Raw genomic sequence first — 25,458 nt, forward strand, 5'->3', positions numbered from 1 at the left:
TCTAGGGTTTTGTCTCAGAAGTATTCATGTTTTCATTAGTATGTGAGATGATAGGCAGTGGTTCTTTATCTTCATCGTATGTATTGCTGGGCCTCTTAGAGGCGATTTTATTCCCTGAATAAATAAAACAAGTCCTCTGGGATCGCATGGAGCGTTTGCTAAATGGTTGATTCTCTTTGGTAGTGTTCTTAAAAAAGTGTTTTGTTGAAATAAATCTTTCCTTATCCTGTGTTGTATTGAAAAGGTAAGTTAAGATACTTCTTACTCTCTAGACATCACATAACAGTAAAGTTTCCAATGAATGAGGGACTTCAGCGAGGTTAGTTTGAGTCTCTTGTTTTTGTTCCAGTAACTTCAACCTTTCTTCCTGCTGACCTGTGCTATCAGCCAAATATGCAAAAGTTAGTCTTGCAAGAGCAGCAAAAGGTGTTCTGCGAAATGATTCCAGGATGCAGGACAAATAGATCCCACTCTTTTGAGGCATCTGTTTTTTCCAGGCTGTTGCTTAAGGCAGGTAGCCGAATGGTCTGTTTCGGCTTTTCTGGAAAGAAACAGAGAGGAAGGGGAAGGATATGGTGAGTGTGGAGGACACACACCCCTTGCTGTTCAAGCCGTATAAAGAGGACTAGCACAGGCCTGTGTTGGAATGTCTGTCAAYTTAAGGAAGGGTTGCTCATTCCATACACCATTTTCAGGATGAGATTTGTTAGAAGAGGGTATCACGCTGACAGAGAACTGTGTATTTAAGCAAACAAGAATAATTTGTGCTTGCTTTTACTTTCTCAAGTTCATGTTTAGCCTGCTAAGTTCTTCTCCGTTTATCTACCATTTGACTTTCAGATGGCTTTCGAAAGGTTGTCCACATTGAGCAGGGAGGATTGGTGAAGCCAGAGAAAGATGATACTGAATTCCAGCACCCGTACTTCATCCGAGGCCAGGAACATCTCCTGGAGAATATCAAGAGGAAAGTAACCAGCGTAAGTTTATGCAACAGATGTTTCAGGATGAACTCTAGGTAAACTGTTTAAAAACAGAGGATTAGTCAGAAAAGCATCAGTGTGCTCCAAGGGTTGATGGATGCTGGCATCATGGTTCTTGTTTTCTGCCAGTAGCTCTTCTTGCTGGCTCTACCTTCTCACCCAGGTACAAGCTACAGGGCCATCCTGCTAACCAGCTGGCTTCAGATTCTTGGTACCAGGCCTTTTTGTTAGGGKTTTTTTCTCTCAGTGTTTCCAGCATCAGGTTCATTATGGTGCTGCTTGGGACTTCGCCCCTCTCCTGCACTCCCAAAAGAAAAGAACTGGCATTCTGGCCTTTCAAACCAAATTGTCTGTGGAAGTCAGTAAATAAGAGCTAGTTGCATCTTCAAAGTTTTCCTTTTTTTCTGGACCAGTAGCATCTGTCTGGGTTTGGCTTGATAGAGGAAAGTTTGCTGTGTCTTCTGGAAGGGCTGAAAAGCCATTGCACCTTTCAATAAGAGGGGCAGAGGGAGAGTGATCTCTGGTTGCGCTGCAGTCCTTACTTAAAATGTTTTAATGAATGAAAAATATGTACATGCAGTGTGTACACCCCCAGAGATGTGAAGATATGTTAGCTGTGGTAGTGGGAGGCAGAAGAGGAAGGTTAAGCTACCTGAAATGTTTTAAATGTGTTAGCCTCTTGCGTATCCTAGATCTAAACTTACTCATTTTCCCTTTAAATTTCTGGATATGCTTTACAGCTGCCCCCGTTTTTTGAAATACAGAATTGCAGTCCATATTCTGAAGACAAGGTATAGCAACAGTTGATATCAGGAGTTCCAAAAATGCTTATGAACTTTGGGGGCTAATTTATTAGTCCTGAAATGCAGGTTGGAGAAACATGTTTTAGTCATTTATTTCCAAATATTAATCAAAGCAATGTGTAGAGAGCAACTCGCTCTTGTCTATCCCAGATACTCTCAAATAACTATAAGTGCCATTTTCACTGAGGCATTTAGTTCCTCTAGACGTTTGCACAGTGGGCAAATGCGTTAGAAAGATGTAAAGGAGAGATCTTAGATATATGACGTGCTGGCAAGTAAAGTGGAGAGAAACTGCTATCAGATAGGTGAGATGTGTTAACCCCTCTAATGGCTGGCAGATTCGTGGAGTTCTCACATGGTACGGCTCTTGTGAAACATGCTTAGGTGTCATTTCTCATGAGTATTTTATCAGAAAAATAAAATCATCTGCTCAGAATCTTCTCCTCAGCTGCTTTAGCACTTGCAGTGGAAATGCCGAGGATGTCGAATGTCTCTGGCTGCTGCTCAGGACTTTCTGGAGGAGGTTTACCCTTCTACCTGCCGGCCTCTGCCCGAGCAAGTCTGGTTTCTGTGCTGCAGTGAGCTCATCTGCCCTTTTTCTCCTGTTTTCTTTCTCAGACCGGCTCATGGCTGTTCTTAATTGCTGAGACCAATATTCAGTTCACTGCGTGCAGCAGAGACTTTTGAAAATGTTTGAAAAGAATGTTTGTTCCATATCTGCGGTGTAAATATGCTCTCAGGTCTTTGTGGATGCAAAGTTTTGGGTTTAGGATTGTCATTCTTATACATAGGTATGTCTTGGTCCTGTGCCTGTCTGAAGGTTAGTACTAGGCAAACAGCTCTTGTGCAGGTGTTCAGTTTTACTTGAACACTGTACTTCTAATCCCCCCCAAAAAACATTTTTTTAAAGGGCTGCAGCAGAATTTGATGTTTGCAAATCGCAAAATGCTCATGGAAAGCCCGTGTTGTAAATGACTGGTTTTAGTCCCTAGATACTTGGAATCAGGTGTGAATGTGGCAGTTGATCCAGAGAAGGGAGATGGATTATTTGCGATATCAACTTTGATACTTAAATAACCATTTTGTAGGAAGAAAACATCACTGACATCTTTCTTTCTGTCTCCAGGTATCCAGTATAAAGAATGAGGATATAAAGGTCCGTCAAGACAATGTAACCAAGTTACTGACTGACATCCAGGTGATGAAAGGAAAGCAGGAGAGCATGGACTCCAAGCTGATAGCCATGAAGCAGTATGTATGTGGGGAGGGGATGGCAGAAAATGCAGGAGAGTTTGCTCAGTTTGATTTCCTTCCTGAACACTTTATTTTTAAGACCTCATCTGAGAGAAGGCTAGCTACTGCTGCTTGCTCTCTGTCCCTAGCAGCCAGTTGTCTCAGGAGTGTAATCTGGGCTTTAAAGGCTTTCTGCTTGGGGAAAGAAGGGGGTGGTGGAGGGACCTCTGAAACACCTTGAAACCCATCGAAGGCCTGGTGTCACAGTGGCCAGACTTGCAATCCCAAACACAGTGTAAAGCTGCTGCTTTGGAATCCGGCTCTGCTTTGAGGTATCGGTTGGAATGGTTGTGAAGACTTCGGAAACCTGCTTCCCTGCCGTGGGGGTAATGATCTGAAATTTCAAACTCTGTGTGGTGCTGAATTTTTTCTTCTTTGTGATTTTATTCCTCCAACAAAACATATCTGTTCTGTCCTTGTCTTACGCTGCACCAGGGTATTCAAGCCATTTGGGGTAATGTCTGCTATCCTTCTGTCCTAATATTTTCTTCCTCCAGGCATCTGACCTCTTACTTGCACCCAATTAAATTCTCACTGGATTCTGCTCACCTAGCATTTGCTGTTGGGTTGGGAGGCAGTACAGGTGGTCTTGAATCCCACTAATACTGCCTATGATCAGGGCACTGTTGCTTAACYTTCGACTAAATCTGCCCTTTTCCCGTGCTGGTCATACAGAAGAGTTTAGTAATGTCACTTATATATGTCACCTAATCAGAATCCTTGAGCAGTGCTGCAGGAACTGGCTGCCCTCCCGGATGGTAGGATTTGTGTATAATCTGCCAGTTGTAAGACTTGCACTGAGACTCTCAAAGTTGCCTTTAAGTTCAGACAACTGTTGAAGCCAGTGAATGTGGGGAAATTGGTGTTTGATTCCCGTAGGCACCCCTGTAAATCTTTCTTTAAAGCTTTTTTTCCTGTTTACCTGTCCACAAAATGGAGCGAATGATACTTCAGTGACTTTATTTTATGTCCAGCTTCTTCATCTCTGCYGTTGTTTCTAAGGAATCTGGTTCTGGGTCTTACGGAAAATGGAGCAAGCAGCTCTAGCCCTCCATTCTTGCTGATTAAAACAGAAGGCAGGGTGGGGGATCTCAAAGGGACAGTTGCACAGTGGAAGAATGTTTCTTCCACACTGTGTTCCAAAGTCTCCCTTGTCTTGGATTTCATTACTATATCTTGTGCTTGCAGATCACTTCTCTAGCACCTCTGGTGTTCATGGGAGGGGAGAGAACCTGCTTCGTCTCCAAGGTCATTCTAGATGATTCTCTTCATCTTCTATTTGCCCCAGGTATGAGCACCCAGCCTTATATCTAGGCTGTGCTTCTCTTCAGGCTCTTTGCAAGGGGAGAAAGAAAAGTAGATTGTCCTCCTAACCTGTTGGTAAATGGTGTCAGGTAAAAGAGTTGTGCACCATTATCAATATTTCAGTTTCATGTGTCTATAGACAACAGAGATGACTGTTTCCTTTTTCCCCTTCAAGCAAGCAAAGTGACTTGCCTAGCAYGGCTTTGAATGAAAACCTCATATGCAGTCAACCTTGAATTACCAAAAAAACTACTTTAATACAGCATACTCAACAAAGCTTGTAGCCAGCTGCATTCCTTTCCTAAAAAAAACAAACAAAACCCCCACTTCTCATCCAGAAATGCACAAGTTATTTCAGATCGCTAGTTAGTAGCAGACCCACTGATAAATCTACAACAGGATAAATCTGTGCGTCCCCAGATTGAAGCTATTTTTTTTCTACTTTCCTGGAAAAGCAATCAGCTGCCTAAAACGATTAGTTTGCCTCTCACTGTGATGTGTCATGTCTTTTGGCAGTTCTGGTGCCAGCCATTATCACTCCAAGCAGGTGTGGGAGGCTTCTGCTTTTGCACGTTTGTATTCTGTACGTTGCAGGAAGAATAAGCAACATCAAGAGCCATCTTTAAACCCAGCTGCCAGTCTTCTACTCCCAGCCCATGGTGCTCATCTGCATTTCAGTGGCTTTTGCAGTCCTGTGGCATGTTTTGAGATGAAGTGTCTGGGCTTGTGCCTCTGTATTAAGGATGAGGGCATTCACAAATGTGTTACAGGTCTGCATTCTGGCTGCTCCACTGGCTCATGCTAAAGCAGACATTACCATTATTAAAAATAAATGGTCAGTAAACCACTAGGTGGAGTGCATACAGCAGTACTTTGAGCCCTACTAATAGCAAAGAGCTGACGTCTCTCAAAGCAGCAGAATTTCCTCTTCCCCTTACAGGAACATAGTCATTGACCAATTAATAAAAAGTGTGTTTTGCACTTTTTTGGAAAGCTTATAGGTAAATAGGCTCCTGTAAGACAATCAAAATAAAATACTTAGTGTGAACTGTGTGGATTGCGCAACTCTATTAGCAGGTCTTCATCTTTAGACTGATACCTGGAACAAGTGCAGTACAGCTGAGCCAGCCTAGCAGCCCACTGTCCCGGAGAAGGGAGGCTGCTGTTACCAGCTGAGCACGTGCTCCCACTCCTTCGCTCCCCTTGTTTCTGGTACTTTGCCCCAAGAACCGTTTCGGTTACTAGCGCAACAGAAAACTAATCCAGCAAACAACTGCCAGCCTAGCTGAACAGGTTCAGTAACAGGTCTGACAAAGGACCCAGGAGCAGGGCAAACRGGACCACCAGTCTTCCTCAGTGGCAAGCTGTGAGGCTTAGCTGCCTTGTGTAACTTCCCCCAGGCATGTGCTATGCAGACTCCGGGTTAGAAGATCCAGCTGCAAGCTGTTTGTAGCTTGTAATAGCATAATAACCTTTTGTTGGTTTAATATACTCCATTCTTCCTGGCTACTTCTCCATCCTTCATGGCCATTAGTAACTACTTTTTCCAGTCTTCTGCAGGTTCTCCATATCTCTCAATAAACACAGCTTTCAGGTCTGCATTTCATTATCTTTAATTCTTCCCATCTCCATCATTAGTACCTGATCCCTCTACTTGGATTGCTGTTCCTTTTCTAGAAGGCAGAACGTACGGGTCGTCTTTCATCTCTTCCTTTTCTCAATAACTTTTGGCTAAAAATTCTCTTCTTGCTTCTTGAACAATAACATATCCAATCCACTTAAGATTACGCTTTTTATTAATGGACTGTAGCAAGTTTCAAAGCATCAACTGGTTCTTATCTTCAAATCATTGTCACTTATTTTCTTGATAAGTTTTTAACTGTATTCTTGAGGTCCTACTGTTTTACATCGTGTTGTATCTCTACATTAAGATTTTTCCAGGTTGTTCTCCTTCCCCTTTACCACACCAGTGTCAACGGTCAACTTTCTCTGGCATCTGTTTAGCTACCATCATTTCTTAGATGAAATGATGTGCATTAAGGCCTTTCAGCTTGTTCCTATTGTGCTCTTTTTCCTTGCTGAATTGCTAAAGTTGGTAGCAGCCAGAGTCGTACTGGAATCGCTCCTTAACTGTACCACGAAGTGAGCAGAGAGCTTTGTTGTAAATTGTGTGTGAACAGTGGCTTTTAAACCTCTATCGTGGAGGCTTGAAATAGGCTAATGGCTCAATACAGAAGCCATTTGTATCCGTGTAAGATGGAAGAGACTTCGCTCATGATGCAGAACATTCAGACAGACCCGTTGCCTCCTGGGCCATTAATGCAGACTGCTTTCTGACCGCTTCTGTAGTGACACTCGTATGTGCAGGAACTGGGAACAGCCTGGTTCACACTATGACAGGCCTGTTTATTCTTGATAAGGTTCAGGCTCCTCTGGAGGACTGTTGGGACTGTCTACTTTAGAAAATGAAACAGCAAAGAAGACTCTTGCACTGTTTTGCTGTGTTCTGAGATGTATAAGGAAGCCATGAATCAGTAAGGAGGAGGCCAGTTGTCAAGAAAGACTGGTGCATGGTTGATCTTTGAAGAAGTTTAAAAAAGGTGACCTTCTAAAGTTTCTGTACAGAAATATATGGCACTTCAAACTTCCTTGCACTGTTCTTAAAGGTCCTAACTCCTAGAAATGACCACCAGAAGTTCAAAAGCTAGAGTGGGTTAGCTAAAGTTCCTTGTGTGAAATGAACTTCAGTTAAATGCCTGAGTTTCTTCATCTATGAGTTAGAAGCAGGTTAATTTTGCTGTAAATACAGCATGTGTTTGTTTGGCCAAATGTAAAAATACTGAGAATGAAGAATGGTAATTTTCTGAAAATGAGCTTGCAGTGGGACCAAAAGACCCTATGTTTATTCTCATTTGATGATAGTGATTATACCTACAGTACCTCAGTTAACTGTCAGCTTTGTAAGAGACATGGGTCTGACCACAACCAGATGAATGTGTCTAGTTCTTGTGTCAATAGTGTATGAATTGAAATATTGAGCAAACTTCAGAGATAGGAATGATTAGAGTGTTAGAAAACATGCTGAGTAATGAGGGACTGAAGGAGCTCAGCCTTCTTTACTGAGGAAGGATGCTGAAGGTTGGTGTGCCACCTCTGGATGTAAGTCCAGACTCGGGACCTGTAGTTTGAGTATTTTTCATGCAGCAACAAAGGTGAAGCTCAGTAAAAATAGACTAGAAATAAGGTCTGTGCTCTTAAGTGAAAAAAAGTATTTGAATAATACATGGAGTACTGTGGTTGATTTTCTTCACCACTGAAAACGTGAATTTAAGATTTTCCGTTTCGGCCACAGATATTGGACTTGAAGCAGGAATGAAGTTACGTAAGTCCTATGATCTGTGCTTTGCAGACCAGATGATCATAGTGGTTTTGTGGTTTGGTTTTTTTTGTTGKTGGTTTTTTCCTCTGGCTTGAAGGTCTGATGCTATGAAGTATGCTCCAGAAAGATTTAAGTGTCTGGTGCCTTGCTAGCATTCCTCTTCTCCTTCCCCATAGCAGATTGTTCTATCCCTATTTTACAGATTTTAAACAATCCAATTCCAAGATTTTTCYCCCTTGAATGGAGTATTACTGTGTTGGTAGGCGCTGCATGAGATGACTGTAGGGGTGACTTTGTTCTCCATGTTGAATTCTGATCTGACTAGACTTGCTGCTTAATGTCACAAGAGTCTTGTCCTTTAGCAATAGCATAAGAGTCACCTCTGTGAAGGTCTGATGGCTTCAGAGCTGAGACACGAGGGGAAACGGAATGTTGTTCCCATTATACAGGTGGGCAGATAGTAGCTGAGGGAGGACCAGAGCTAGGTCTAAAGTCAAGCTCTTCGTCAACCTGTGCTGCTCAATCATATTCCTCTAACAAAGAGCTCTGACGTCTGATCAAGGCTGAAGGCASGAGTGTTCGCTCTCATGCATCCAGTGAGGTGTCTCTGCATGATTATTCTAGGAAATTACAACCATTTCCTATTACTCAAAACAGTGCCAGTGGCCTCCAAAGGGATATGGGTGCCAGAAGCATAAAGCTCTTTCTTAGTGCCTGGAACACTCTTCCTATTTTTATTTTTTTTCTATCTAAAGGTGTGTTTTGAGTTTGGGGGGCAGGGTTTCCCCCTTAGCTAAATACACCAGGTGTCATTTATATTAAGCTGCTTTGTTGGCATAAAAAAGTTTATGGTCACAACTTGTATTCTGTCGAAGATCTTTGTAGCATATTGAAAATGCACGTGGGCCAAAGCCAGTAGAGGGAAAACTGTTCTGGGTTTTTTTACCGGGTTTGAGTTGGATATCATCTTTGGCAAATCCACTATAATCCTTATTGTAACTGTCTTTATTGCACAGGTGTGAACAGGCTTTCTCAAGTCTTCTCATATAGACTAGCCAAGCTGAAAAGTCTGCCTGAAAGACTAAGGAATACAATTAAGCACATCTCCACTGGCACAGAATAATGCTCATGTCTGGATCCCTTTCTGCTAGTCTTTGGCGCTGGAAGCAAATGATGGGAAGTAGACGTGCTGAACTTAAGGTGTCAAAATATTTATCCTTCCTTGTCAGCAGCTCCCTAAGCAGGACTGGATAGTGCTCCCAAGGGGCTGAGGTTTTGTGAGTTAGGACATCGCATCCCCGGAGTACAGGGGGGTTCTCGCTTGTTTTAGTTTTTTTTTTAACCCRCACTGCTGTGCTCTTAGTTTGACACACGCATTTTTTTGCTTCTGTTCTGGAAAACAGAACTTGTCGTCTTCCATGTCCTTTTTGGGCCTGTGGAGATTAAAAACCAAAAAACGAAAAAAAAAAAAAGGCAAGCAAGGTGCATGTCTGAAATGGCTGTGAGCTTTAGGGAAGATTATAGTGCTCTCACAGCCTCCTGCCCTTCTGGCTTTTGGAGTTACAGGTTGCATTGCATCAAGATTTCTTTGTCTTCTAGTTACCTCATGGAGAAGGATATGCAAAAAGAGCAAATCTTCTCATTTGGGGGACSGTAAAGCCTGAGGCTCCCTCGCCTYTTGCTTAAAGAAACAAGGAGTCGCCTTTCATTCTGGCGCCGGCGCTGCAGCAGGGCTTTCATCCGCTCTAGCTAGCCGAAGCGGTGTCTGGAATTAAGGTCGCGAGTGCGTCACTGTAGTTAAAGTTATGCTCCTCTCTTATTCCCAGCYGCTTTTTTCAGGTAGTTAGCTATCTGAAAAGGACCCTTTGGGCTGATTTTTTTCCTGTTTATCATGAAGTGAAATTTATTGGAGCATGTGAAGACAACCCCTTCTGGCATTTCTGTGTGGATGGAGTAAGTCGTGGTGAAGGCCTCGAATTTTGGTTTCTGTTTTGTCCTCTAACACAAATGGCTCATTCTGAAACGTTGTTTTCCTTTTCGTGTTCTCTAAACCTTGGTATCTCACACGAGCAGTGGCCTGGAGGTGATTGAAAATGTCACCGTGCAGCCTGGGGATCCTGCACGTGGCGTCGGGCGAGCGCCTCGGGGGCTGCGCGGGCTGCAAAAGTCTGAGCAGTGGAAGCGAAGGCCACGCGTGCGCGATGGCCCTGCAAGCCTGGCTACGGCTGGGGCCTCCGGGCCTCTGGCTCTGGCTGCACCTTCTTGTGCAACCCTTCCCCTCTCGCTCCAGAGCTGCAGTCGCGTCATTATCTGCCCCGTTTAAGCAGAGATTGCTTAACACCTTCCCTAGCTTGTTTGTACTGATATTTGATAAGTGCATTAAAAACTATTGCTTTTTACTATCTGCAGCCCTTTCAGCAGTTTCTTATCAATGGTATAATTTGCTAGAATGGTGATTAAGTAGCTTACACTAGGAAGTTTTCTGGATGTTAAATGGTATTGTCTAACTTACATGCTTAATTTACCAACTGCTAGTAAGCTTTTTCTCACGTGAGAAGTTTTGTTTTAAGAAATATTACTAATAGTATCTTTTCTATCTCTGGTTGCTTTTACCTTTTAATATTTTTGAATGGGAAAATCGCAAGAAACCAATATGGGAAAAATCATAGGAACCCCAAYTCCAGCAGTGTGGGAGAAAGCATCCGCTTGGACTCCGTCCTTTCAGCTGGAAGGCGGTCATCTTCCAGAGGTGCCTTCAAGCAAAGGGTGGTTATTAATTACACTAAAATTTGAGCCTGTTCCTGACCTATAATTTCTGCAGTTTCTTTTGGCTTCCATTCTGCTTTCTTAGCTTCTAAAGCTGTGACTCATGTAAGCCAAATGTTTTCTTCTGGGCTTTTTAACTTGGAGCTGTTTAGATCTTAAACTGACAATTGCAATTAAAGCTGGCTCTCTGTGCCACACAGGCTGACAGGTACTAAGCAACATTTAACTGAATATAACGCTCTTTCTCAGCTCCAGACCTATCAATGTCATTCTGTAATTCTTCATCTCTTCTGACCTGCCTATGGCTCTGTAAGGAGAATGTTTTGGCTTAGCCTTAGGTGTGATTGCGCGCTTGTCTTTTAGCCCTTTAACCAACTCGGAAAGACAACGCTGGGACTTCTATACTTGCATGCGTCTCTCTCCTACAGGAATAAAGTGGTTTAGTGCATAACTGATTTCAGTGCGGCTGTGGCTTTACCCTGGAAGAGTGTGGTAGTAATTACTAATGTTACAAGCACGACAAAAAGAACTCGATCACGGACTTAGGGAGGGCAGAGAAACCAAAGCAGCAGTCTCAGTTGGAAACGGAGACGTTGTCTCTTGATTTTGAGATATTGGCTCTGATGAGTTCCTTTGCAGGCAGGAAGGAGGAGATCTGTGCCTGGCTGCTGGTGCCTGTGTCTCCTAGCAATGCCTGCTCTCATTGCTCCCTTGCTTTCCGAAGTGCTACTACCCTTGTGCAAAGCACGGGGCAGGAAGGTGAGGCAGAGAGGCTGTCACTTCCTAGTGATTCATCGGCTCTGCTCGAGTCCCGTGGGAGCTGAAGTGTATCCGTAAGTTTAATTTTAAACAGATTGTTGAAAGCAGCAAGCTAGCCATGGTGTCTGCACCTGTTTTTATCAGTTTTCTCCATGTCTCCTTCAGGGATTGTGTTCGCCTTGGCTCGGCACATGAAGCTCTGCCATGGGACGCTGAGAGCACTTCCTCCTGACCAGACTCTGTTTACAAGGCCCCGCCGCTTTTACAAGGCCCCAGTTGCTAACAGAATTTAAAAGTTAAAATTTCTCTTGATAAAAATAAATCTAAACAGACACAAGAACTTGGCCTTTTGCAGTATAATTCCTCTTCACCAGAATTAGTTTACCGTATGCAAACCCCCAGTAAATCATACCAAATAATTTTGACCCATGTAACTTTCTTTATGGTTTCAGGGTTCCAAAAGCAACATATATATTATCATTTGACACTGACCTAAGGGGATAGAGTTTGCATTAGAACATTTGTTGAAAAGATTGAATCCATCAGTGTTAGGTGAGAGAAAAGCTGAGCTAGGACATAATGAAGCCAACTAGGTGATATCCAAGTTTAGTCACTGTGCTCAGAAAAGCCTCATTAATAGAAGCCCTCCCACCTTCGGGGACTAAGGTGCTTGGTTGAAAGCTGCTTAAAATCGTTTGGGAGATGAGTAAGTGAATGGCTTTTAGTTCTAGACTCGGAATGAGGTAGAACTTTGCAGCCCTGTTTCTCTCTTCACATTTTCTCAGCAGCTCTGAGAGAACAACAGTTTTGCATATCTGTTTTAACTGGTGTGGAAAAAATGAGGCCCAGTCTATATAGCAAAGACATAAAACTTGTAAGAAGATCTGCTGTGAAATTGCTGGCCCGGTATTTTCTGTGTTTTACACCATGCTTTATGAGCCCGTAATACCTTGTGTCCGGTTGCTGTAGCCTGGCCAAACAAGAGGTGCAGCAGTGTGAGGCGGGTTGCAACACCCCCTTCGAGCAGGAGGGGAAGGGTCTCCTAACCCGACGCTGGAATTCCTGTGCTGTTCTTCCGAGCTTGCGCTGCCGGCTACTGTATCCTGTACGTTTGAACCAAGTTTTCTTTTTTGTTGTTTTCTATACACAAGTCTACTTACAGGCTAGCTTGGTCTTTACCTTTAAATAGCACCCGGTAGTGATCTGGGGTACTTCACAAAGACCCATTGGCTCGGACTCGGGGCGCCCTGTCGGTCGGGACAGCAGGAATAGGAAGCAGCATTTTGCTTCCCATGCATTAACAGTGTCCTTGCTAGGAAAGGGCAGCGCGCGTGAGCGTGAGCAGACTCACTGCTGTGCGGCAGGAGCCTCCTCGGAAGGATGTACCACGGGAGGGGAGGCCTCAGCAGAGGCTGACCTGGGGGAGTAGTGCTGGAGATACTGCGCTTAGAAGAACCGGGAAGCTAAAACGTCTCACCTGGAAACACGCTGAGCTGAGAGGCAGTGGCTGTGCCTCTACCAGAATCAGGGTTGTTTGCCTGCCGTGTATGAGCTGAGATCTTGCAGTCTGAGACTCGGTCACCATTGTGCTGAAACGCATGCCAGCAATGCCAGTTGTTTGGGGCAAATTAAACATGAAGTAGGTACCATACAGAAGAGCTGAGGCTTTTTCTGCAAGTACGATCTCCTCCAGTGAAAACCTATTTCCAGGAAGCATTCTCCTCCTCCTGTAGCCTGCTTCTGCCCGGAGCTGCTGGGGAGGAGGAGGGAAGCCGACTGGGAAGATGTGCTATTACTACAGAGGCGGCTGGCAAAGAGGCAGCCCCTGTGTTATCCCACCTAAAGCCTTATGAAACTCCAGGAAACTGTGCTGGACAGTCAGCTTTCCGAACCTCTGAAACGGCTTAGGCGCCTTGCAAAGCAAAGCCTTCCTCCTGCAGCTCCGAGCAGGCTGGATTTGGGCAGAACCCAGAAGGAGCATGCAGCTGTCTGCAAGCAACTGGGACTGTGTCCTTGCTCTCCACAGCCAGGGTGGCCAAACTGGCTTATCAAGAGAGTCTTCTGGAGGTACTAGTGATCTGTTTTGTCTCCTGTGAACCAAGTCTATCTGCTGGAATCGCAGAGAACTAGATGAAGGAGTGCCTGGTCTTCAGGGGCCTCATCCCTGTGCAACTGAGCAACCGTAATAAGTCTGTCTGCGTAGAAAGAGGCTTTTCCTTCCCACACTGCATAGGGTCAGGCAGCTGGTCAGCATCTGTGTGTCCCTGAGTCTGCATCCTCCTCTGTGGAGCTCTATCTGTTATTAACTGGCTGTTTCCTACTGAAAGGAACAGCATAAGTATTAATTATAGTGCTGTTACTGAGAATCTGTATCAATCAGTTTTGTTGGGGCTCTACAGTTCGGTTCACTGGTACCCACCTGGAAAGAACAAATTATGTTTTACTTTGTTGCCAGATTTCCTTTTAAAAATATATGAGAATGCAGTGAAAAGAGTTAAATAACGATGTACTCATGATTCAGGTTTGTAAATGAGACGTCACTGTCAAGGCACTGATTTCTGGAAGAGCTGCAGTAAATCTTGGAGCATAGCAATTTCTTAGTTTTGGTTTTATTTCTTTTTATGCAGCAGAGGTTCTCCATGCTGAAATGTAGGATCGCAAGAGCTGGCATTTGAGAACACTTGTGGATGAAGCTGTCTGTCTTCCCTACCAGCTGTATCCCATTAATAGGGTTTCCATCCTCCCATTTCCTCGTGTGTTACAGTAATCTAAGCAACCAATTACCTCTGGCTCCAGCCTCACCAGATCCCTTTTCCCTGGGTTGTGCATGAAGGAAGGACCATCTGTTACCACAAATGTTCCCCAGCCTTGTCTGGAGTAAAGAGGTGGAGGTGATGGTGACAGGCCGCCCAATCTGCTGCTCTTTTTGGTTTAAGTAGAAAAAAAATTAAAGCTTGCCCTTCATGCAGGTGCACTATCAACATCATCAGCTGGAGCATCTGCCACTTCAAAAAGGAGGTGGCCAGAACTTTTGCTGTGGAAGGGAAATGAGGTTCCTGGAACTCAGTTACCTCTAAGTAATTTTATGGAAAGAAGACTGCATGTGCATAATTAAATTTTTCCCAGGAGCCAAAAAGGAAAAGGAGACCTGCATGTGTGGAAGCTGGTCACTTGTCATCTTTGCAGGCAAAACTGCAGTGTTACTGGAAGAAGGGCCGGGTTTCTGTGGTGTATGGTGGCTTTCATGTATTCTTAATTGCAAGTGTGCTATTCTTCGTTTCTATCCTAGCTGCTTGGATTTCGTTGGCTGAATTCTGGCTGTTCCAGCCTTGTACCGAGACTGTGGTCCGTGCTTTTATGACCTCTAAATTGGACAATTGTAATGTGTTGTTTTATGGCCTTCCTGTGCAAAGGTTGCCTAGACCCCAGCTGTTCCAGAGATTGGGGCCAAAACACTAGCTCTCATACCATGGCCTCCACATGTCTGTCTGGTCCTGAGGGACCTGTGCTGGCTCAGAGTCAAACATCAGCTTGATCTTAAAATTGCTTTGATGGCTTATAATGCTGAATATAATGTGGGATCTGTGTGTTTTATCTACGCTGCTGCTTTTTATGAGCTTAGTCACTGCTTGAGATCATCTGAAGTCAATTTTATTGGTCATTCCAAACGATAGGTTAAAGACCTGTGGAGTACTCATTTTTCAGGGTAGTGATCCAAATCTGAAATTAATTACCACCATAGTCTGAGATACTGATGTTAAAATAACTCAACCCAACTGGCACCTCTTAACCCTGGTTTGTGGAGTGGGCTGCTTTCTAGCACGCTTTTGTACGCCGTCTGAAACAGGATTTCATCCTTTATACTGTGGGCTCTCTTCTCTGGTGTCTGTAATTGGACAGCACTTGTAGGTGTCTTTCTGATTGTGGAGACATAGGCTTTTGGCAGTGTCCAAACCACCTTTCCAGCTGTCTCTTGCATGGAGGACAGGACACTCATGCCTTCCCTTCTCTAATTTGCTTTTTCAGAGTATTCTGGAGGAAGAGTTGTTTGGAGTCTTCTAGTGACTTCTTTCAGGCTTGTGGCTTGAGATGGTGCCCCAGACTCTACCCTGAAGCTGGCCGGAGCTGGAAGGAGTAGTTCACTTTGCTGTTCAGCATCCTTCTTCTAGTCACTTCAGGAGCAGTAAACTGGTTTGGTTGTCTCTCGATTCTCTACTTTTTCAGAAGGCAAGCAGGGAACATTTGAAAACTACATTGTTTCCTCTGTCCATACTAATCTGAGATGGTTCAGAACAACATATTGAATGAAGCCGATTCTGCTGTTCCATTAAGAAGGGGAGGAACAGCGCAGTTTTAAATAAACTGCTTTTGATGTTTTATTTATATCTATATTTTGCTAGTAACGTGCTAGTGGGCATCGCTACTGCCAGAGCCCTTAGCGTGGTGTTCTGCAAACCGGTATATCCTAAATAACACTCGCTTTTCGCCGTAGAGCGTAGCTGGAAGGCTCCGAATGTGTGCGGTCAGAGCTGAGTCTGCAACGAGGGCCGGCCTCGTTCCACAGCAGCAGAAGGAATTACCAACGTGCTTCTGAAACGCAGAAACCGTGGTGCTGGCGGCTGCTCCAGATGGTTAACCCCTGGGGTGGGGGGTGTATCAGTCGTGTTCAGCAGTGCCCTCTGCCAAGACAGTCAGCAAGATACCTCCAGGAGGCTGTAGCTAAGGTCCTGTACAAAGCAGCATGATTGCCAAAGGGGGCAATAACCTCTTTTCCCCCCACCTGCTTCTTAGCCAGCTCGGTTTCCAAATCTTGTTTGCTCCGTGGTTGTGTAAGTGCTGATATAGGAGGGAAGCAGGTTAAGGGGGCCAGGCCGGGCTCCCTCCAGAGCCTGTGCTGCAGAAACAGGGTCGGGTAAGTACAGCCTCGGCAGGCTCCGCCGTTCGCACAGCAGGAGTTATTCCTCTTTATATGTGGGTAGGTGGCTGAAGTTCAGCGGTCGTGTTATGCTAGGTCACTGTAGCGACCTTAAATTTTTTTGGTCACAGATATGGCTAAACCCCCTGCGTATGAGATTGAAGAGAATCTACATGTTACCTATAGGTTAGGTTGGTGTGAACTTCTGATTTTTCTGGAACAGCTCTCGAAAAAAAGCTGCATGGGATATAAGAGCCACACTACTCATAGCTAACTTCTTCCAAGAGCTGCTGGCTATTTAAAGAAAATATGACAGGAGATACTAAGATATAAGCTTTTTAACTGAACTTTGAGTTAATTTAGACAGACATTTCATCTTGACTCTAAGAAGAATGAGTTCTTCTCTTAATTGTATCTCCTGTTTGTGAATGCAGACTTTTGAGTTGTGCAATTATATTGTGGTGTGCAGTAAAAATACCACCTCTTCTTTTTAAGTTGTTGCCAGATGACTTGATAAGTGCCTCTTTCTTATTTTGGAAGAGCGAACAAATCATTTTTTCCATATTATTCATAATCTTTATAGAGCTTCTGACATGTTCCCTTTGATCTCTCTTCCAAGTTTGAAGAGCCCTTGTTTCTGTGGTCATTCCTCTTGGAGAGACTGTCCACACGTTTGATAATCTCAGCTGCTCTGCTCTGACTTTTCAGTTTGTACAGTCTCGGAGATAGCAATGACAGCAGCGTATGGTATTCAGGATGCTAGTGTGCTGTGGATACGTTCGGTGGCGTAGTTGGTCTTTTCCTCGAACGGTTTACCTTTCACTTCTTCATAGCCTTGGCCTATGAGGAAGATAGAAGGATTTTTTGTTTTTGCCTGTATGTTCAAAGGGTTTTGTCATTATCTAAACTCCCTAGAAGTATATCTGATCGCTTTAAAAGCTTGCTTATTCATAGATATGCTTTTCTCAAGCTAGCAACCTAAAAACAATACTTATTCCTATGTGGTACTAATTTATTCCATAATATTCAGATATGATTAAGAGCGGGGTGGCTTTTGAGCCTTAAAGAAGCAAAAAGTTCTCTTTTTTGTAAATATGATATAAAAAATGCCTCATTGCTCCTACAAAAGTAACCACTGCTTTTTGTGGTAGAACAGAGGTAATTTTAAACTCTTGAAAATGTTACCTTTGTGCGTATTGAAAAAGTGAAAACTGATAAACTGGAGTCAGGCACTTTGAGACCACTGAGTGTTTTAGTATTTGAAAAAAATCCACAAAATGTGTAAACCTTTATGATTGCCAAGAGTTGCTAAAAAGTTTCTGAACCACACTTAAATCGCACTATGCTCTGTCCTTCTCCATAAAAGGAAAACAAGATTTGTCTCATCAAGAGCAAAAGGGTAGAGTATGTTTTTGCATCCTCCTAGAGAAAAGCTTTCAGACCTCGTTTACCCAGTACGAGTGGAGGCGTACCATCATCATCAACCTACAGCTACAGGTTCCCTCTTCTTCCTCTGCTGCAGGACGGCGTAAGCAGTATCTCCCGTAAACTGCTGCTGAAGTCAATGTACTCCAGCAAACGCCGGTACCGAGGAAGTGCACTAAGGCTCTAGCAGGGCTCGGGGTCCCCTCTTGCTAGGTACTGTGCAAATCCAGAACTCCACCTCCTTACAACGTACCCTTGCCCACAATCCTTGAAATTCACCTCCTATTGTATTTTTTCTGTTATACCTGAACGTAGGACATGTTCATGAGGATGAATGTGGGCGATTGGATGTCAGGTACCAGTTAGATGAAAGCTTTAAACAGCCCCAGGATGGACCTTAGTGATCCATCCTGCCCATCTTCACTTATGTGGACATGCAGAGCGAAACAGCCTGTACCAGTTCCCTGACCTGGTGCTCAGCTTAAATGCTTTCCTTAGCCAAAGGGAGAAGAAGGTGCCACAGGGAGAAGACAGAGTGGCTTTTTAGTGGTAATGCCAGCTTATGCATAGGGAAAATGGTGAAATGAAAGACTTTGAGAGAGTGAAGAGCTCAGAGGCTCTCTGAGGCTGCAGTCCAGATGTTTGGTTTGCTGCGGTGAGGGATGCTGTGGGTAACAACAAAATGAGAAGTGGGGTAAGGAAGTAAGTATAAAAGACAGGGCTGTTGCTTTTATTGGGAAGGTCAGACTGCCTCTCTTCTAAGCTTAGGTCAGCTTGCTCACCCCTCATTTTGCTGAAAAGCAGCAAACAGGTTGTGTCTTTGTGCCTGGCGCATTAGGCAGCTAGTATTAGGGCATTGGTTTCAAACATGAAGCAGGATCTCTCCCTGCTCTAGAACGGGTTTGCCAGTGGAACCTGTAAGTTGCTCTCAAAACCGAACTGCCTTTCTGCATCTTGGGTATGTCACATTATGCATTTTAAAAAGCACTTTTCCTTCTAGTGTACTTTTCCTTGCTTTAACACATTTCAAGGTGGACTGGGTTTTAGAAAAATAGTGATGTCAGAGGCTGCTATTGCTACTTCTGCAGGTTGCAACACCTACTTCTTTTGTGGTCTGTCATTACTTGTGGCTGGGTTGTCTGCAGAAATAAAATGTTGCCTTCTCTTATAAGCTCGCTGTGATAATAAAAAGGAAGCAAAAGCAGTGCTGATGCTCTTTTGATAGATTGTGCTTGGTTTGCATACTTGTTCAGTCAGCAGAATGCAGACAATCTCTCTTGGTCAGGACGGTCATTAATATTCCATATTTCTGAGCTATTTCCAGACTCTAAAGCAAGAGTCATATACAACTATTTCTGCATTTTCCAAATAAGGAACTCCCCCAAAGGTTATACCTGCTGGAGATTAAAGATTGATAATACTTGAGCACTCAAAATTTTGGACTCAAAATACTTTTTAGTCTAGTAGCTGATTTAGTGTGAACTAAGAAACAGCTGCTTCCTTCACTGGACAGCTGGTATTACAAGGAATGAACATCTCTGCTGCAATGCCTGATCCTGTGCGTCGAGAAGTCTCTCTCTTGAGCGCTGGCCTTGCCCTAAGCTCCGGCTCTGCCCCTTTTTCTTTACGTGTAGTGGTACATGTGGAGCTGCCTTCCAAAAGCATCGCTTGAGGTGCCTGAACGCTGCCCTCTTAGACTGACCTGGATGGTCTGGCGTGTCTTCCCCTGGGGATCGCAGGTGGCACACAGTCCCTAAGCCACAGAAGCTGACAGCTCGGGTAGCGATCTTAGAACAATAGTTTAAACATTGTTTTGGGCAAAGAAGAGAGAGAGAGTTTGAAAGACTTTGCAGGAAAGGTCTGAGTCAGGTTTTAACTGCAAAGAGAAGTTATGCTGGTATGGAGTAAGGACCTCACAGTCATACGGTGTCACATGAGTGGTCTTTATCTTCCAGCTCCATTTCTGATGAGACCAGTAGCAAAGGGCAAGAGGAAAAGAGCAAGGCAAGCATGTGGTGCTGCTTGCTTAGAGCAGTCCCCTGGCACCAGCACTGCGGCTTAGGGACTTCCTGAGATACAGGTGGTGTCTGTGTGTTTAATGGTCCTCAGTAGATTTGCGTTTCTTGTGCGACTTTGTCCCGTGACTTCTGGGATCCTGCTGCAGAGTGCTGCGTCTTAATTACGTGGTGTCTGGAGAACTGTTTCCTTTTGTTTATATTGGATCTGCCAGCTGCTAACTTCAGCTGATATCTCTAGCATCAAATCAGAACAGAGAGGGAACATCGCTGCCTATTCGTTTTCCCTGTGCTGCTCGTGATTTTGCAAACCATGTTGGCTTCTGCTCCCGCAGCTCTTTCCCTAGGCCAGCTTTCCTGGAGCCTGAGATAGGAACAAGGTCCTGCTGTCACATACAGAGGCTGTTTCTGTTCCTGATCATCTGCGTGCTCTTTGCCTTTTCCCCTTTCATTTTAGGTGAGGTTCACAGGCGCGCACAATATTCAGGGAGCCCAGCGTCATCAGAGCAGGTTATACGGAAGGCTAGAGGCGATCTGTGTTTTGTTCTCTCTTCTTTTCCTTATAATTCCCAATGTTAAACCCAGTTTGTGTTTTGATTTCACTGCTATTGGGTACTGAGTCAATGCTTTTACAGAACTACCCATTTAAAGCGTCACAATCTTGGTTTTGAGCCGTATTAGTCAGCTCAGGTCTGTGTTGGTCTAGGAAAAATTAAGATTGTATTGTTCCATGTGTATATCCCTTCATATTTGCCTATGATATTTTCATCTGCCATGATATATTGCCCAATCACTCGTTTTTACTGCTGTCACTTAATGTCACCAGCAAGCTTTCTGCCCTTCTCCGGATCATTCATGAACGTACATTGGGAGCCCCAGTGCAAGTCCAGTGTCGCTCTCAGAGACGAAAGCCCCAGTCGGTTTGAGAAACCTTTCTGTCATTTGAATGTGTAACTGGCTGCGCACACAGTGCTGCTCGGGGTTGCATCACTTGGTGTGAGAGTGCACATTGGTTGAAGAGGGCTGCCGTCTGTAAATGGACTTCGGCGTACATTTGGGTTGGAAAAACGCGAGCCTCATCTGAAACTTGGGTGAGGACATAGCATCCATGACCTTACGCTCTGCCATGGACTTGTCACACGGTCTCATATCATCCCTAACGAAGATCTTTACCCCCCTCCCACCCCCCTTTTTAAAGCAAATGTGGACGTAGTAGGACCCTTCTTAGCTTGCATGCCTTTTCCCTGTGCCCTTCTCTCTCCATCCTTTCCTGACACGCACAGGAATTCCTCCTGCGCTTTCCTGCACAGCGCTTTTCCCTGCTGCCCCCCTAGCCCTTGACACCAGGCTCCGGTACCCGACTGCTGGGCTTGCAAGCAAACACCCCCTTGTTTTCTGGTGTGCTGACCTGCCCCTTTTGGTGGCACCCCACGTACCCTCTGAAAGCTGTCGCTGTGCAGGGCCCTCCTGACCTTGCCCCACCTCGGTCGCGGACGGAGAGCTCCTGTGGCTGGTAATGTCTGCGGCTGGGATGGTGCATGCTCTCCATCTGTGCAGTGATAAGCAGGACTAAGGCCTGATCTACACACATATATTATATACATATGCTATTATATATATGCTATAGTGATACAAGTCGACCCGTAGTTGCAGATAGTTTCTCTATTGGGCTGTTAGAGTAAAATGAACATTTATTGAGATAAGGAGTGCACAGAGTCAAAGCATCTGTGACCCAGTTTCAGATCTAGATTGGCTTGCCTGATGAAAACACGGTTTTATTTTCAATACCATGTTGTCGGAAACCCTAGAACATCTGTGCAGTACATGATGGAGGATTCCCCTGCTTGCTATAATGTCACTTCTACATGAATTCTGAAGCACCTTGTGGTGTGAGGGGGAGAAATACCATAGGGTAGAAGAAAGCTCACATGCAAACTCTGTGGGCATCTGTTGTGACTCAGTGGTCACAGTCACATGCTGCTCTTGTATTATCCCCATGTGCTAGCACGAGTGCCTGGGGTTCAAGCCTCCAAAGCAGGAGGTTTTAAAAATGAATTTGAGGTTTTTCTCTATACACGCTCTCGTTGGGTCTGTGTGGTGCACAGTTGCAAGCTTCTCTCTGCAGCTGAGCACTAGAGTTCATCTTCAAGCAGAGTAAAAGCAGAAGATGAGTTTCTTGTGTAATTACCTGATTCCAGAGGCTGGGTTTTAAGAAAAATGCCAAGTGGCAGCACAGCCTCGATGAAAGTGTGAGAGCTTGCAAGACTGCATTTTGTTTAAACTGCAAAATATTGGCTAGCGAGTAACAGTCTATTTCAAAAATTGCTAGCGGTAAAGTCAAGCATGGCTTTTACCCAGAGTAATTTTATCTGAAAGGAGAGTAACAACCATTTTCCCCGAATGTACATTGGTAATTAAAGCTCCTTTAGAAAGGCTGTTTTTCAAACAGGATGGACATTTCTCATGAGGACCCTTGTACAGCCACGGTGATAAATGAGCATCTCTTCTGGCTTCAAGAGATAACAAATGTTATTCTGTGTCTGGCTGCGGTCTCCCTGGCAGAAGCGCACCAGCTTACTGAGCGCTTTGAAAAGCTGCGCTTCGGTGAAAAGCTGCCCATTTTCTCTGAATAGTCGGCACATCTGCTGCAGCCTTCCTACCAGCGTCGGTGAGCTCGAGGGCGAAACCGGGGGGGGCTCGGCCGGGAAGGCAGAGCTGTTTTCCGTGGGAAGAAAGAAAAAAAAACCCACACCTAACTCAGAATTTTGTGCTGAGGTCCCATGCTTCCCTCCGGATTAGCGACCTGCAGCCGCCAAGGCAGCTTTCCAGCCGAGACGGGCGCATGCTGCGTCCTCCCTGCGGAGACGGAGGAGGAAGGCTCGCCAGGCTCTCCGAGCCGGGACCCGCGGCGCTTGGCCCGCGCGCTGCTGGCAGCAGCTCTCGCCTGAAACGCGGCGGCTCGGCGGTGTCCTCGCTTCGGGGGGACGCAGCCCCGCGAGGAACCAGGACCTCAAACCTTGCGTACGGCAACCTTAGGCTAGCGCGCCTCGTCCTCCGCTTCCGAAACGCTGGGGCCTGCGACAGGGCCGGGGCTTCCCCCAGGAGCGGCTTTTAAGAGAGGCAGGTGCGGGGTGCCGTCCGGCTTATGCGGTTCCATAAAACTTTGTATAAACAAAACGCTTCAAAGAGCTTTTAATAACTCCTGAAATGAAACCTTTGAAACTAGCCCTTGTAAACTCCTCACCAGCATTTAATTGCCTCATAAAACAGTATGCTAAAGAAAGCCTTCAAGCTTTTTTTTTTTTTTTTTTTTTTGCTGCTTTCAGATCAGTTTAACCCTTTGGGGGCCTTTTATCCAGCTGTTTTGCTCGCTCCGCCTTCCCTTGCGCGCCCCCGGCTCTGGCCCGCCGGGCCTCGGCCGCTTGACGTCGCTCAGCCGGGCTCGCTTGAGCCCTCCGACCCTCCGGGCTTCAGCAGCGGGTGCCGGCTGCGGGCCTGATTCACGGACCTTCCCCAATCCTTGCCGGGGCTCGGGTCAGCCAGCCGCACGCTTCTGAGCTGCGTTTTGGGACGCCCTCGCTTTGCCGATGAAAAGACGGAGCGTTCCTCACCGCAGCCGAAACACGGGCGCGTTGCCGCCGCTCCGGGCCCTTGCCGTAGACGTGGGGGTGCGAGTCCGCGCGGCTCTGCACGGCTGCCGAGCATTCCCACCGTTCAGGAATTGGAGTTGGCCGATCAGCGAGGGGGAGCCTATTTTCAGAAAGTCAAAGGGATTTCATACCGATTTCTCCTTTCTGGGGTTTTGTTTCRTTTTGCTGAGGACTCACCTCGTCCTCGTGTTACAGCAGCGTATAGACAGGAGCCTGCGGGTGACCCGCTTCTGGGCAGACTTCTGCTGCGYGTCACCCTGTTCCTCTCTCTCCGAAGCCTAGGGGAAACCTTCCCGGCTCTAACGCGTTGTCACGGCTGGTCCTGAGCCCCGTGGAAATGAAAACCTRTGAAGAAAAAGTAAAGGCATTTAAAAAAAAACTGAAGGAGATTTTTGCAGCTTCAGCAGTACAGATTCCACAAAGGCTTGGGGGGGAGCCAAAAAAGGGTTAAAACGTCTGGATTGCTTGCAGAGTAACTGTCTGGCGTTGAGATCATATCAGTGCTGCAGTTGTATGCTTTAACTGGGACATTTATCTGACTTATAAGCTCCTTGGATCTCTAGTAGCTTTAAAAATAAGAGAAAATTTTGCAGGTTTATTGCTGATTTTTCCATTGTGTTTTGCGTTCACAGAATACACAAAACTGATCATTGCTATTTTGATTTTTATGTGTAGAAAAGCCAAATATGAAGTTCTAAAAAGYCTGTAGGGTTTGGGAATTGCTGCTGCAGGAGAAAATCTCGGGGGTAGGCGCCATGCAGCTCCTCAGCGTGAAGGTTTTACAGCCCAAGCTCGCACCAGGCTCGGCCCAGATCTCTGCCTGGGCATGGAGCTAGCTCCTCCTCTGGCTTTCCCCTCCCTGTCTCTGGAGAAGCCAATTTATAACCCACCCCGTGTGCRCCTGGGCTAGATCAAGGAGATTGAGTTCATTCACCAGGGTCCTTTCCACAAGGGCATGATAATGGCTTCTGGCAGATGTGAGCTGCTCTCTCTCTGGGTAAGGCTCTGTGTTATTGCCCATGTGTGAATATCTGCTGTTTCTGGAGTTCTGCTGCAAGTTAAAATGATGGCAAAGCAAAGTTAATGAATAAAATTTCACCCACAGCCTCAGGAGGTTGTAAATGAGCCGGTATCTGGAGATGTCGGCAAGTCCCCTGCTACAGTTTTCCAACTCGCCCCAGGCTTTATTTGCTCTGCCTGAGAGGCCGCACTTTTTCTTGATGGTTTTCTCTTCTCTTGCAGTGAGAATGAGGCATTGTGGAGGGAAGTAGCCAGCTTGAGGCAGAAGCACGCTCAGCAGCAGAAAGTTGTCAATAAGGTAACTCCTGGTCTTGCAGGTGGAGGGATTGGGACGCTGTCGTKTTAGTGTGATGAAGTCGTGACCAGATCGGGTACTTGCAGGACTGGGGGAATGCGGTGGTATTAATTCTGTTTAAGAACACTTTTGATCACTGCAATTTCCTCCTGATATCTTGGGATTCTGGAAACCCGGTGGGCAAAGGATAAATTCTAGCTGGCAGTATTGCAATGCAAAATGGTTTTTTTACCTCTAGTCCTCACCTTTGTGCTTAGAGTTGTGGTCAGCAGTCTGCCGTGCTCTCACTGTGCCCTCCTCTGGCGCCTGAGCACAGGGGCCAAACGGTTCCAGAGCTGTTTATGTCCTTGCTTACCCAAGTCACTGTGCGCATCCTAACAGGTTTTTCTTTCTTCTCCTCACAGCTTATCCAGTTTTTGATTTCATTGGTGCAATCCAACCGTATTCTTGGGGTGAAGAGGAAGATGTAAGTCTGCATTTCTACATCCAGATAAAGATTCCCTGTCTGAGAGAATAAAGAGAGGATCAGCAGAGTGGGTCCCCCAGATCTCTGTCTTCTGTAGCAGCCTTGCCAGTGGGGTAGGACTGGACAGCGGTCATTGGGATCATGTGAGCCTTCAAGTATTTGCTCCAGCCAAAAAACAGCTAACACTGCTATGCAACTGATATCAAGAAGGGTTTGCAATGCAGGCCACGTAAGCCCATGCAGTACCTACTTCATACCTAACCACTGTAATACGTGAGACTGCAGCCGATGAAGCAAGGGCTGGGCTCTTGCACTRCTAAAATAGTGTCTTGGCACTGTCACGACATTTTGCCGTTATACTGAAAGGAACCCCTGGGCCATCAAGAC

At 45.4% G+C, this 25,458-nt stretch overlaps 1 protein-coding gene across 1 annotated transcript in view; it reads left to right on the top strand.

Moving 5' to 3' along the window:
* The window catches only part of HSF1 (heat shock transcription factor 1), a gene marked incomplete at its 5' end in the record, with an annotated part of 71,617 nt that overhangs the window by 25,334 nt on the left and 20,825 nt on the right, over positions 1 to 25,458 (top strand). The window contains 4 exons of the mRNA XM_026088123.1: positions 841 to 977; positions 2,910 to 3,034; positions 24,533 to 24,608; positions 25,010 to 25,071. Of these exons, the coding sequence (XP_025943908.1) occupies positions 841 to 977; positions 2,910 to 3,034; positions 24,533 to 24,608; positions 25,010 to 25,071 (400 nt within the window). The remainder of the gene's footprint in view (positions 1 to 840; positions 978 to 2,909; positions 3,035 to 24,532; positions 24,609 to 25,009; positions 25,072 to 25,458) is intronic.

This window comes from Apteryx rowi, unplaced genomic scaffold (genome assembly GCF_003343035.1).
Source record: "Apteryx rowi isolate R43461 unplaced genomic scaffold, aptRow1 scaffold_753, whole genome shotgun sequence".
NCBI classification, from domain to species: Eukaryota; Metazoa; Chordata; class Aves; order Apterygiformes; family Apterygidae; genus Apteryx; species Apteryx rowi.